At 44.9% G+C, this 15410-nt stretch overlaps 1 protein-coding gene across 1 annotated transcript; it reads right to left on the bottom strand.

Moving 5' to 3' along the window:
- Positions 1–7217: 7217 nt before the first annotated feature.
- LOC119436426 (proteasome subunit beta type-1) lies at positions 7218–13445 on the bottom strand. Its single transcript, XM_037703271.2, has 6 exons — positions 13075–13445; positions 12873–12980; positions 12707–12788; positions 12512–12641; positions 7606–7712; positions 7218–7486 (listed from the first exon to the last, which is right to left on the bottom strand). Exons 1-6 carry the CDS (start codon positions 13158–13160, stop codon positions 7301–7303), a joined length of 699 nt encoding a protein of 232 aa, XP_037559199.1. The 5' UTR covers positions 13161–13445; the 3' UTR covers positions 7218–7300.
- Between the last annotated feature and the right edge of the window lie 1965 nt (positions 13446–15410).

Raw genomic sequence — 15410 nt, 5'->3', positions numbered from 1 at the left:
GGCATCGCCAGGTAGTATGGTATAAATTAGCATATTTGCCACAGAAAGGATGCGTTATTGTATTATGCGGGTTACCGCTGGTGTAGTAAGGTTGGGTATCTGTACGGGTTTGTCTGTAGTGACCGCCCAACGACAGCCTCCTCTCTGGTTGCCGGAGTGGGGGTAGCTTTCTGCTTCCTAATCACTAGTATTGTGTTATTTTTGCATATTGTGTCGGCGGACGGCAGGTATCCATCTTCGTTGCCTGTGTTTCATCTCCCAGTGCTGGGAAGGTACTTGTACTTTTAGGATTTCTGTTCCGCAGACATGACTTCTCTAATGGGTGGGCAGGGAAGTTCATGTCGTTACCGACTCGCAACAGGCCTGCCGTAACTTTACCAACGGACGAACACCGCTGCTGGCGGCTCAGATTCTAGGCCCGAGGCTGCAAGAATCCCATAAAATCACGTGGATGCCGGGCCACGCGGGACTAGAGGGGAACGAAAGGGCGAACGCCTTAGCTCGAGCGCTAATCAACCGAGCGGGGCAAAACCAATCGTCTCGTCAATCCCCATCCTTTACCTTCGTGCCCCTGCCATCCAATTACTACGACCGACTCGAGATCCAGCGACTCAACCGCAGGATTTATCCTCCCCCTCACAAAAAGCTCAGCACTGAAGAGGCAGTAGCTCTCAGACTTATTCAGACTAACACATTCCCAAACCTACACAGATACAGCAAAATGTACCCACAAACATCGCGGCATCTGCCTCTGGTGCAGCGACACACGCCCTACACTCTTTCACATCTCGTGGGGGTGCGGGGGCAAACCTCAACACTTAAAGACGCCTAGCAGGTCATTCGAGCAGTGGGAGGTACAGCTGACCGGCGGGACAAGAAGCTCTCGTCCAGCAAGTACGTCGAGCAGCCATGGCCAGTGGAGTCCTGGAATAAGGACACCAGCCACTCGACCTCAAGATTAACGACCTCGATGGTTCAAATAAATGTTTTCTCTCTCTCTCTCTAATGCTCGGCTTCAATTTCATAATTGCAGCATGTGCCCTAAAGTAAATAATTAAGATTGATCAGTGGCTCTCTTTAATTAGCCACCTGAACATTGCGATTTTTCATACAGGTAATTCCGCCTCTCCCAGAAACCCACTTGAAAAGTCAAAAAAGCACCATCAGTCACAGGCAACATTAAATTGACTGCTGGTGTCATTGTGGTGTCCACTTATGTTTGTACACGTTATGGACGTGCCTCTGAATTCATTTTAATGCAGTATACTTTGCCCATGTGCAGTGGAACCTCTTTATAATGAGGCACTTAGGACCTACAAACTCTCTTGCTATACAGGTCACTTTGTTGTCGCGTACTTTACAGTTCGCAATAGAGCAGGCTAAGCATGTTCCGCATAAGAAAACTTTTAACATGAGATCAAGAGAGTGAAATAAATCGCCAATTTTCTGCTGGACACTTATTCTGAAGTAATGCAACTGCATTAAGACATCAAAGAGGTGTGCTTCGCTGCAAAACCTGGGAGCGACACAAGGTGCAGCTGCAGGCGTCGTATGCCACAATTTCCTCCCTTGTCAAAACTTCTTGGTTCATTTGCAGGGCTCTTCGCCACTGCTGCCTTTGTCGACCTTTACAACAGCACTGGCAACTTGCAACTTCACGTTCATGGAGAAGTGGGGGTTTTGACATTCCTGCACTGCTTGCATTCATTGCAGCAACCCTGTGACGTTGAAACTAATGCTGCTCCGAGTGCTCTGAAGGACAGATAGAAAATGGCTGCAAACCACTCCGGTCAGCATGTACACCCGTGGGCAAAAGTATACGGACCAGGAGTTGCGCAATAAAGCCGATTTTTTTCCTCTGCCTGTGAACGCAACTTGAAATTGAGGACTGCAGTCCAAACTAGGCATTGGGAACTTTTCAGTGTACTCGTCAATTCCAGTTTATGCTTGTTAATTTCGAGGAAATTCAGTTTTTTTGGCAACCCTGTGGTCCGTATACTTTTGCTCACGGGTGTACACAAATGCTTGCACATGATCAACACACAGGCCTGCTCAGTGCCAGGAAAAGGGAAGTGCAAGCACTCGGAAGTTTTTTTGTCATTTCGCCAGCTCCAGATTAAATCTGTGAAAAACGGCAGGCTGCACCCGCAGGCTTAGTCTGTGCACTCATTGTTCCCAGAGTTCGCCAGTGTTTCCACAGCTAAATTCTACAGCACGAAGATAGTTCTGCCTAATTTAGCTTTTTTTTTTCTGGCAGGTCATGCTTGTGTCACTCAAATTGTGCGGCTGTTCAACCCACTGGGCTTTTTTGCATCGGGATTTGGGGGGAGCTACCTCAGCTACTGCAGAGTCTGCACCCTACCACATGGTCTTTGTTGTTAGCGTCAACACAGCGCAACTCAGTAGCCGCATCATTACATGCATTCTTTGTAAAGCAAGAAATCAGCCATCAGGAACTATTAATTTTTTTAGTTGTATGGGCAAATGCATTGCAATGGTGTTGGCTGTTAAGATTTTCAGAATGCATATGAAAAATATGAATTCGGCTGGGACTAACGAATCCCTTATACAGGTCATGTCCTAGTAGAAGCATTTGACTGAATACTGTCGGGCAAGGCAAATAAATGCAAGCAGGCTTCATAGTGGATACAGTAAAGAAGCCAACATGGTATTTTTTACAAATTTTAAAGTAAACAGGTTGGCAGGTGTACGTACAGAGGGGTCCACTGTTAAAGGGAACACCGGAGTGCGTGGCGTCCTCTCGGCGCAGTGAGCGGTGCTCTTTAGTCGTCTGGTACGGTCAGCTGCCGTGCTTCGGATCGTCGCGAAGCAAGCATCTCACGTAATTCATATTTGAACGCAGCCACTTTCCTTCCAGCTGGAAGGAAAGTGGCTGCTTGATTGATTGATTATACATAAATCCAGTCACTTTCCTTCCAGCTGGAAGGAAAGTGACTGGATTGATGTGTAATCAGATAAATGCCCTTAACATCAGCAGCAATGATCGGGCCGTCTTTTGTTCGCCTTCTCTATTCATAAAAATTTGCCCGTCTCAAAAAATGTTTACTGTGCACATCGATTCTCATGATTTAACGATAACCCGTGATAGCTCTTTATAAATTAATATGCTCGTTAAAGGCGCTTGTGGATTCTTTGTGCAGCCTACGCAATGCAGCGACTCGAATATGCAGTAGTACCAATGAGATGGGCACTACACACGCAGAAGTATTCTCTAATATAGCTGTGCCACAAAGAGACATCCGTAAAAAAATGATCATGTTTGTCTTGTAAACTGAAACGGCAAAAATACCTGCTTGTTAATACGTTGCCTCGTCTAATTTTTGTTCAGCTTTGCAATGGCTGGCTATCAGTATGTGGCTGTGCACTCACCGGCCAACATTAAAAAGGCGTGATCGGATTGCTTCTCTACTATCCGAAGCACGGCAGCAGACAACAAAAGAGCACCGCCCACAGTGCTCACTGCGCCTGCACGAAACTTGTTGCAGCCACCGGCCGGTGGTGGCGCCGAGCGGACGCCATGCGCTCCGGTGTTCCCTTTAACAGTGGACCCCTCTGTACATCCATTCTCAATCTACATTAATACAATGAATGGCTTGAGGTGATTCAAAACCATGCTGCCTTTTCATATTGCCATTACCCTTCTGGTGTAGCTTCTATGAAGGCATCACTATACAACCACCATCGCTGGCAACTCGCAGAAAATAATTGTGCATTTGCCTATTACACACGATATTGTTAACCAAACTCCTCTGTCTTGACAGTCAATTCGTTCTGCACCATTGCTCTCCGCCCATCAGATCATATCTCAAGTAAATGTAGTGTTCTTGCATTCTCGTATTGTGTTTTGCATTACACTGAGTGTCATTCCTAACTTGGTTTTCCTTTATAACTTGCCTGACAAGTACTGAAAGGCTAGTTGGTGATCCACGATTCTGGCGAAGAAGTGTACTTGAAAACAAGACGTTCACACAAACATGAATGAAAAGGTCATACACAGGTGCCGAGGATGTCCTTTTCATTAACGTTCATGTGAACTGATTTTTTTTTTTTTTTTTCCCCAAGGGCACTGCTTCACCAGAAAATAACTTGCCCACATTTCCTTTAGTGTGTTTAATTTACTGCCGCTCTCCTGTAATATACTTAGGTGTCTTGTGGGGAAATGAAATTAAATTTCCGTTTTGTCTATGCTTTGCCTAAGCTCAGTGGACCAACACATTTCTTCATCTGATGCCCACAGCATTTTGCCCCCGACTGTCCGTTCTTTTGCGACTTGCTGTGGTGTGCCATTGTGCAATCTTTTCAGGGATTAATCAGTTTTCTATGAAAATTACTAGCGGGAACTATGGCACTAGTGTCTACGGGAGCTGCAAGTATAGTGGTTCAGCCAGCGTGGGAATCGTGGCAAGAATGATGGTTAGAACATGGATTTGCCTTAACTTCATCCTTCTGCCTTAAAATAGCTTTGAGACTTTGCAAATTGATAATTTTGAACATATTGCACTTTAAATGCCACAATTTGCAATTATTATGCATGAGTGCAGAGAATAATTGACGTGCCGTGTTAAGAAAACTATGAGCGCTTGAAAATTTACAAAGATAAGGCGTAATAAATAATGTCACAAGAACGATTTATGCAAATCCATATACTATGCATCATTCCCCTGGTAGATGTATGAACGCAGTGCCAGAGTTCCCTCTAGCAATGTTTGTAGAAAACTCCATAGGATAAACCACTCTGCACAAGGGTCGGAGGCCACATAGGAGCAAAAGAAAACAATGGCTACAAACTGTGGGCTGATACAGTAAAAGTTACTGCTGCTTTTACCAATACTTGGTCATTGTAGGCTACTAATGCATGCAAATGCTAGCATTTGAGCAGACTTGCAGTCCACAATGGTCCTGTTGCTATATGAACAAGCACACAATTTACCTTTTTTGTTGGTGAACAAGATACCCAGTTAGTAGAAAAACAGGTAGAGACAAGAACTTTTGGGAGCCCATAGCTGCACTACCAAGAGGTGCTCTGTACTGACACCAAGTCCAGCTACCAACCCTGATCAATTCCCATAACAGAACAAGAAATGTTATGGGAGTCCAGGAAAACCTGAGACACATAAGTGTGATGTTCGTAGTCAAATTCGGTGTAATATCTTCATGAAATACACACATTGCAAGGCGAACTTCATTTAATTACCATGTTATGAACACCACACCTGTGAGATAGTCACGAATGCAATGTGTGGATCAGGCAGTTAGTATGTGCAAGCGTACTAAAGCTTTCACAATTTAAAAAATGCTGGCAATAAATTAGCCACTCTTGCACATAAAAAAAGCAATAAGGTTAGTGCAGAGATTGTGTGGGTGCTTCATATGAAAACAATTAAATGTGACTCGCCAGCGGACGACGAGCGAGCGAGGCTCAACATCGACAGCCTGCGCTGTGCAAGGCAGTACTGCAATAGGTTTTAACATCCGAGCACCATATCTTGGTGAAAGGAAGCCACAAAAGTGGCGAATACCATCTGGATTAATGTAACCAGAACGCGGACACCCCGCCGAGCACACTGTCGTCACTTTCGCACATCAATGATACAGTGCAATAGTCGCATCACTGTAGTTCAATAATGAGCGATGTTTTCAAAGCCATTAGAACTTGGTAGACATCCCATCAGTCACCCAAAAACAGCCCTATGTAATTGAGCACCATGCATTGCATGAGAAAATGTATCTACCTGTGCATTAATGTTACTTGCACAAAGCATGTATTTATTTTGAGCTCGCATCTCCAGACTACATATCTCCTTGTTAGGGATGCATATGGTGTAAATTTTAGTGATGACATTAGCATCATTGGAAGCTTAAAGCACACAGCGGAACTAAAGTTTCTCGGAACATTTCGAGTATATGAAGAAGCCTTACTGCAATGAATGTGCTAAGACTATCCTTTGTGATGAATTGTAAATTATGCAAATTATATTTTCATCACAAACATTTTTATTTCTGTACTTGTCGGGTATTATCTGCGGAAAGTGTCCAAAACATTCACCACAGTGGCTATGGAACAATTGTGAATAAGGAACCCGCACGGATTCCGGAACGTCCGATACTTTTAACTTGGTCAGTGACCGTAACTATTTTGTTAGTGGCTATGGAGCTTTGCTGCTAAGTGCGACATTGTGGGAGATTCCTAGCTGCTTGCTGCACACTGATTAAGCAGATGCACTAACACCCACGTACCGAGCTTTCGGTGCAAACAAGGAAGCACCAGATACTAGAGTTAATTGTGTCCCTCTACGACAACAGCCCTCAAAGCCCACATGTAGCTCCAGGATGCAAAGCCACGTAATTAGATCTCAACTTTTTCTTACGCTCGTTTATTACTTCTGAAAACACCCTTTCTTTGCGTCCATTTTACTCCAAAACAAATATTGTGCTCCCCAAGCTGCTCTGAAATGCCAAAAAATACTACCACTCCTCATCTTTTATGCACCATACCTGCAGGAACTTCCGAGCCGTTAAGAACAATAACTGCCACTTGCATTCACTGTGGCCAAGGAACAGAATTAATACAACAGGTTGAAAGCAGTACATTTACATTTTTGTAAAGCACTAGCACAGCAATGATTGTTGGAAACTTCCTCCATTTCAGTTGCAAGACTAACATAAAACTCTATGCAATGAGCACATACCAGTGCTCGTTGTCAGAACTTGTATAGTGTCAGAACTTGACCTCTCAGGCACACAAGTGATGCCAGTCATCAGCAGAAAGCAGCATTGTAAGACCTGGCACCAATTCCACCTATGTATTAATCTTGGTGAGAATCAATGCAATACCTATAATTACCCACCTCGATTAGTGTGTACCCGCCGGGGTGGCTCAGTCAGCTAAGGCGTTGCGCTGCTGAGCACGAGGTCGCGGGATCGAATCCCGGCCCCGGCGGCCGCATTTCGATGGAGGCGAAATGCAAAAACACCCGTGTGCTTGCGTTGTAGTGCACGTTAAAGAACCCCAGGTGGTCAAAATTAATCCGGAGCCCTCCACTACAGCGTGCCTCATAATCAGAACTGGTTTTGGCACGTAAAACCCCAGAAAGAAGAACGATTAGTGTGTTTTTATTTAGATATATCCAGCAGAACTAACTGGATGTGCACAGTTCCTTGCACCAGCACTGTGCAGTTCAGTAAGAAGCAACACAGTCACAATTTTCTTTTAATGTAAGGCAACACACTAATGAGGTAAAAGCATTAAACGTTGCCACATATGACAAATCACGACAGCTCAGTCTCTGCGGAGTGCCAGCTGCTCTTCTTTGATGCCGTTCTTGTCAATAATATTGATGACAACCGAGTCTCCTGTGTAGATGTCTCTCTCAGCAGCAGAGATGAAAACATCTTTGATGATGTTCACAGCTCGCTCTCGAGTTGGTGGCTCTGGCGTCACGTTTTCCATGTTCTTGAAACCAATCTGACAAGAAATAAATACATATCTTTACTGAAGTATAGTAAAATGTTTGCCAACCATGGTTCAACTATGTCACGACAGTGCATCAAACAGCTAACAAGAAGAGGTTAAAAATGACTTGCCTGGTTGTCCAAAAGTGGCTGAAGTAAGGCACTGGAGGAGCCTCCTGCTCTGTACTGCACCCTTTCAGAGTGACCAACAGGGTCATAGCAGTATATGCAACCTTTACCTGTACCAACAAAAAATGCAGCAGATTTGCAACGTGTGTCCAATGAAGTGCAAATTTTAAGTTGTACAGTCCCATAAGAGTTCGCAGTTAACATAGACGAGTCTCTTTTCATTCACTTCTTAAAGCTGCTGCTCATCTCCCCATAAAATTACGGGCACGAAGGTTTGAAATGGGCTACTGCTACAGCAAATTTTTCAAGCCTCAGGCTGATGCTCAAGAATAAGCTACCAACTTTGTCCTGCTGGAATCTCAGTGCAATCATAAAAACACATTCGTTGCATTTGAGGGGCTGTGCAAATGCATAAACATTGTTTTCACTCCATCAAAACTTCAGAGGTCTTTCCAAACTACCCTTCAAGCGTAAAAAACTTGAGTGACACTACAAAAAAAAGTACAAGTGTTTAATTTAAACAGTTTTGACTGGTGGAAAGGCCTTCATCCGGTTTTGCAAAAAAGTGCCACTTCAGCACTGATATGTACTACGTCAGACAGTGTGATTGGTCCATTCTTAGAAAAAGGACAGGTAACATGTAAGAAATTAGTGATACAGAGAAGAAAACAGGTGTGACAGTGATCGACTGCTTCTAGGCTTTGACAGCTTTGAACATTTTGGCGAAACAGTTCCACAGAAGCCCGCAAAGTGGAGTAAGGTTCATGAAAGGGAAAATTGTCATCCACTGGACTGTAGCACAAAGCTACAAAGGAAACCCAACACACGTTTCTCAGAAAGATAGCTTTAAAAAAAAATTTTTTTTAACTTCGTCCTGGTCCAGGGATTGAACCCGGGTCCTACAGGGTGGTTGCTCTACCACCCGAGCTAACCAGGAGGCTAGCCGATCGCAGACTGAGACTGAATTAATAACTCGAAGCACAGGAATTTTGTAGCTTCGTGCTAACGACAGATGGATGGCAATTTTCCTTTTCACAAACCTTCCACCACCTAGCGGGCTTCTGCGAAACTGATTTGCCATATCCAGAGTCCTGGTTCATCGAGTTCTCAATTAATTCACCCTCACTTTGCGATCGGTTAGCCCCATGGTTACCTCAGATGGCAGAGCAACCGCCCCAGAAAGGCATTGTTCCTGGATTTGATCCCCAGACCAGGGCGAGTTTTTCAACTGCGAAGCTTTCTTTCCAAGAAACCTGTATTGGTCTTCTCTATTGTTCTGTTTAGCTTGTAGCCACTCAATATACATGCTAAAGCTAAACAGAACAATAGCTAAGTAGTTGCTCAATAAACATAAACCCGCATTGGGTTTCCTTTGTAGCTATGTGCTACAGTTGTGTGGATGACTATTGACAATGTTCCCCTTTTTTGGAACATTTTGCAAGACAAGTACAAAAAAAAAATGCACGATGGTTACGAGTGTGTAAAGTGAATGTTTAAGCGTTAGAACTGTGGTGCGAGCTAGGTGTTTTCATTCTCAATCTCGAGCTTGCCAAATCACTTGGTCTGAAGGGCCTGCTTCCTAAATGATATTGACAAGTATACATGTTTATCTTTCACCGGCGGCCGCTTTCCCAGATGTCACGTAGTAGTGACGCTGAAGTAAACAGTCGTAAAACTGTGTATGACGAGACCTGTGCCCACAAAAGCAAGCTACACTCGAAGCACAACGAAAGCGGCGAACACAGTCGGCGGTCGTCGAAATCTGATCAGCGGCGAAACGCGTCGGCTTATATACCTGAGTCATCGAAGGTTCCAAGTTAATCCCTGATGCCCACGGGTCTTCCCGAAAGTTCTAGACAATTCGCGTTGGTCATACAATCAGATAACATAAGCGTCGGTGAAAACAGGCAACGGAAAGAAGCATCGATAACGTTCTAGAAACTTCCGATACAGGCGCGTCCTGCACCGAGCGATAACGTTTAACATTTGTTAGCCGGTGGAAAGTGGCCGCCGGTGAAAGATAAACATGTATACGTGTCAATATTTCGGTGTAAAGGATGCCTTATAGCATTATGGTTTAAACTACTACGCTCCTCTCTGATGCCTGAGTGCTCGCAGCTTTCTAAGCATACACTGGCGCAGTCATGATGCATGGAGGGCAACATCATCTGGTGGTGTTCCAGGGCACCGAGCTTCGATGGTTCAAGACCATCAAGCCCCGACCTTCGCTTCCAAATGATCAGGTCAACTTGGGTCACAATGCCACTGGCGGCCTTCGTCCTGCAGTGGACATAAATATTGACCCTTTTCGCGGAGCAGTTTGTTTTAGAGAAATGAGATGGCGCTCACGGTGGCGCGCCATACGTCTCCTCAGCGACCGCACACGAATATGAAATCATTACTGATTCTACCTTGCTTCTATGCGATCAGCTGTCGGAAATGCAACTGAGTTTTCGCTAACACACTGTGCTCCACTCATGCTAGATTGAATCGTGGATTGAAGACGTGTGCAGTAGTTGGCTGCAAAAATATTGACTGGCATGTTAAGGAATGGAATGAATTCTGTGTGGCCAAGTTCGCAGACCGCTGCTGCAACTGTCCGAACGTGTTACCGGCACTTCAGAGATGTACGGCTTTCCTAGAGGATACAGAAATTTGCTCATCCGCCAGCCTTGTGTCAAAGAGACGGCTTCATCCCCAGAACGTCGACAGGAGTGAGTACCACTCGTTTAACAATGACAAAGGGAGTAGCGCAGCTTCCTGTCATAGCAAGTTTCGTGCACGTTATCTATACACATCTGTCCCAAATGGAAGGAAAACTTACGCCCACTCTATCGCAGACGTATCAAGAATAAGTGAATAGGCGCACACTTGAATATATGTGCACTGTATACGCACAATAAATGACGGAGTATACACCGATGGCGCACGAATGGTCGAAGCTGAATGTTTCGTGTCGGTCCACAAGAGTAAGCGAGTTACTAGCTGTAATATATATTTGCTACAAGGTATTACAATGTGCAAAACAGCTACGTTTCAAGCCTTGTGCGCAGCAAGAACAAATCTATCAGAACTGAGCATACCCACGAGTGATTAGGCAGACAATAATCAGACAGTGGCCGCACCGAGGAATTTCACTGAGCCAGAAACTGACAAGCCACTGCTTCAAAATACTTTCCGAATAAAGAACAAAGAGCAACACACACTAATCTTGACTGAATTCATGAGCGGAATGTTTCGATAGCTTGGAATACATATTGAGCCCCGCTTTTAGAACAAGCACCATATACGCTGCTTGCGCCATTTGGACATAGCTTAATCAGCTCCGAAAGCGCTTTTGCATGTTCTCTGAAGCTGTGATCAAAGCTTCGTGTCGTCCACCTAGTCACTGTCTACGATATCTCCGAAAACAGAGGTTTTCTAAGCCGCGCCAGCTTCATACACTTCCACTGTAAACAAGGAGGCAACGGAGGAAGTTGAGGCAAGCAATGGACGCGTCACCACGTGATCAAACACGGCAGCGCCCACGGGATCGCCGCGAAACGGGTGAATAGGCTGATGATGATGATGAACTACCAAGCTGGTCGTGTTATGCAAACAGCCATGATTCTGGTGATAGTATTACTGGTTAAAGGTTCCATGACATGGTTGCTGCGGATGACGATGCGACGGTCGTCAGCGCAAAACTGAGGAACGAGCTTAGAAAAGCCAACACTTTAAAAACATTCTCTTTAGTGAACAACATTTAAGCAGGGCAGGCTCATTGGCGAAGATGCAAGGGAAGTGAAGGGAGGCACAGTTCTGCATTTGTTTGGACAAGGAGGAAAGTGGTAAAGAAGACATGTCAGAAAAGAGGGAGAGGGGCGAGTTGGAACAGAACCTAGGAGAGCATTGTCACGAAAAAAATTATATTATGGGGTGTTACGTGCCAAAACCACGATTTGATTATGAGGCACACTGTAGTAGGGGGGACTCCGGATTGATTTTGACCACCTGGGGTTCTTTAACGGGCACCTAAATCTAAGTACACGGGTGTTTTCGCATTTCGCCCCCATCAAAATGCAGCCGCTGTGGCCAGGATTTGATCCCGCGACATCGTGCTTAGCAACCCAACACCATAGCCACTAAGCAACCACGGTGGGTTCATTGTCACGAAGGAAATCAGGGTACTTTTGTTGCACAAGGGCTCATTTTAGTTCCTCCCCATGCCTCTCACGTTGTGCGGACTTGAAGCAAATTCTGTATATGTGAGCTTAGGAATAGGGGGATGCTTATTTTACAGTGGTGGGGCTGGTTGCTTTAGAAGTGAAGGTTTTGCTCACTATCTGTCGGCTTCTTAAACAGTGACATGGAGACGCAACCTCCACACAAGGACATGGCGACTTCCAGGAAGTGAACACTATCTTGGAAGAAAGTTTGCATGAAGCTAATTGACAATTTGACAAGTGCCAAGAATTAAAATTAGACATGAAGTGCAAGAGGCTTTGCTCAGTGGGCCCAGACATAGGATATATCATTGAGGAATCTCCAGCAAAATATTCGTTTTATGAAATAATTTACAATAAAGGACATTTCTAATGATGCCATAACGATATTAGCATAAGTAAGAGCCATCTTGGATCCCACAGCAGTTCTGGTGATTTGCAGATGTTTGTCAAATTCGAAGTCATTATATTTCAGTACTAGATTCAGAAGAGTTTCAATTGTTTCTTTCCATAAATGGGTAAGTGAGCTGGATTTGGCTGATGTGGAAGGTGTGGCAGCTTTGTCCTCGGTGTGGGGCATGTTGCGATCTACAAGGATGTGACATCCAGTGACCAAACAGTCTATCACTGTTCCGTGGTTTTATGGTTTTGGCACGTAGAACCCCAGATTTTAATTTAATTCAATACATAGGCAGCAAGCTTACCATCTTCGTCGAGGCCCGCCAGAATGTTCGAGATGTAATAGGGGAAGAACCTCTTGTTGTAGAGCATAGTGACAACAAGTTGAGCCACTGCAGGAGTGCTCATCAGCTTGTGGTGTTCATGCAGATACATCTGCGTATGTAATGCTTCACATTAGAACCTATTTTCAAACGTACTAGATGTGCAGACATACGTACCTTCATTCGCGCCTCCAGAAACCGTGTGAACGTGAGAATGTCACACCAGCAACCCGTGGAACCAAGGACACATTGGTTGGACCTGAATTCAAGGTAACAATTGTTTATCGTCCTTAACAAAAGTACGGGAGACGCTGTTATGATATGCTCAGTAGCGACTGCTTACAGCTTGAACAGCTTCGACTGCTCCCTCGTGTGGATCTGGTATCCGCTGCTCAGACGACTATCAGACGCGATGACTGCAAAGTCTTCCCCTGCAACGGCCACGATGCTCCTGCGAAAATCGAAAGGAAACGCATCCCAATCATGGAGCAAACAAAAGCTGGTGAAAGCAGTAAAGCAGTCGTGGTGATGAGAAGCGTACTTACCCTCCGTTGTCGCTGTAAGGGCTGAAATACGCTTGCTTAGGCCCACCATAGTAAGAAAGCACAGGCTGCTCAGTTAACACATCCATTTTAAAGATGAAATGTTAGTGCACCCCAGGGGTAACTCCTCTCAACGCAGTCGTTGAATGTCACTACACGCGCATAGGCGACCACCGCAGAACTGCAAGAGTGAGTCGACTTTTTCAGTTCGTCAAGCCTTGGCTATACGGCCACAGAAACGTAGTAGCGTTTTTACCACTGACAAGCAACATTTCATAATATAGGTTAAAATTAAGGTTAACTACATTCCCCATTTATGCTATAAGTTATTTATGTAACCTTACCGTCGGCGTACGTGTTAATTACCTACCAGCTACCTCAGACAATGTGCTGCCTTCTTAAAGCACCATCGCCATCATTGGGATGGTTAGCATCACGGTGTAAGAAGAACAGGTGATCCGACGGAAGCGCGCGGCGTGTCTCACTAATGTTGGGATGCCGCTAGGTGGCGAACGAGACTAGGAGGCTGGGAAGATCAGAGTTCAGATATGAGAAGATCAGAAGAAAGGGGGGGCAATGGTTGTCAGAAGTAAACAAAAAGGATAGAAAAGCAGCGAAGAAATTTTGGAAACATCTCAACTCATTGAGTAATAAGACTAGCCTAGAGCAGAGGTTTATAGTTACAGCTCAAGGTGTTCGACTAGAGGGAGATGAGGCAATGGAACATATAAGAACAATGATGACAGAAAAATTTAAAGAACGAAACATAGCATGTTCTCAATCAGGTGAGGATGGACTACTCAGTGCAGTGGCTCCACTGGCACAAAGCGAGTGGGAAAGGGCAGAGAAGAGGGTTCCTAGTAGCACGTCGACAGGTCCTGATGGCATCCCAATTATGTTGATAAAGACATTGGGCCCAAAATCTAAGAAAGCATTAAGAGAGGCAGTGAGCAAAATGATAATGGACGGTAAAGCCCCCGACGGGTGGAGACTGAGCAGGATGAGCATGATATATAAGGGAAAGGGGGACAAAGCCGACAAAAACAACTACCGTCCCATAACAGTGACGTCAGTGGTTTACAGGGTGGTGATGCAGATTATAAAGGACAGACTGCAGGCATGGGTGGAGAGCGAGGAGGTGCTGGGGGAACTACGAAATGGGTTCCGAAAACAAAGAAGGTTAGAAGATAATCTGTTCTCATTGACACAGTGTATTGAAATAGCAGAAAAGGAACACAGGCCCCTATGGCTTGCCTTTCTGGATATCAAGGGAGCCTATGACAGTGTAATCCAAAAGGATTTGTGGGACATACTGGGCACTCTAGAGGTGGAAGATGGAGTAAGAAATCTTTTAAAAGATATCTATAAAAGTAACAAGGTGCTTATAAAATGGGAAAACAAGGTATCTGGGCCTATAGAGATACAGCAGGGGCTTAGGCAGGGGTGCCCTCTATCACCTCTGTTGTTCATGCTGTACTTACAAGGATTAGAGAAAAAATTTGAGAGGAGCGGACTTGGCTTCAACCTTTCCTATTTCAAGCAAGGAGAATGGATTAAACAGTCATTACCAGGACTGATGTATGCGCGGATGACATTGTACTTATGGCTGACAGCAAGGAAGACTTGCAGAGATTAATGGACATCTGTGGTAAAGAGGGAGATAGCTTAGGTTTGAAGTTTAGTAAAGAAAAATCAGCAGTCATGACTTTTAATGATAATCAGGGCAGCGAGCATAGGATGCAGGAGGTTACGCTGGAGGTGGTGGATAAGTACAAATATCTTGGAGTGTGGATAAACAATGGGGCTGAGTACCTAACGGAACATGAAAAATATGTGACGGCTAAAGGTAGCAGAAATGCAGCTGTGATGAAAAATAGGGCACTGTGGAATTACAATAGGTACGAAGTGGTGAGAGGGATTTGGAAAGGGGTGATGGTCCCTAGTTTGACTTTCGGCAATGCGGTCCTGTGCATGAGATCAGAGGTTCGAGCAAGGTTGGAAGTTAAGCAGCGAGGGGTAGGTAGACTGGCTCTGGGAGCACACGGAAATACACCAAATCAGGGGGTACAGGGTGACATGGGATGGACGTCATTCGAGGGCAGGGAAGCCAGCAGCAAGATAGAATTTGAGGAGCGATTGAGAGAAATGGCAGAAAAGCGGTGGGCAAGGAGAGTTTTCAGTTATTTGTACATGAGGAATGTTGATACAAAATGGAGGAAGCTGACCAGAAAACTGTCAATCAAATATTTGGACTGCAGGAGGGGTGCAAACCAGTAAACAGCGGTTAAGAAAAAGGTTAAGGAAACGGAGAGGGGTCTGTGGTAAACAGGGATGCAGAC

This window comes from Dermacentor silvarum, chromosome 1 (assembly GCF_013339745.2).
Source record: "Dermacentor silvarum isolate Dsil-2018 chromosome 1, BIME_Dsil_1.4, whole genome shotgun sequence".
In the NCBI taxonomy this organism is placed as follows: domain Eukaryota; kingdom Metazoa; phylum Arthropoda; class Arachnida; order Ixodida; family Ixodidae; genus Dermacentor; species Dermacentor silvarum.
This window is presented reverse-complemented; position numbering and strand designations above follow the sequence as displayed.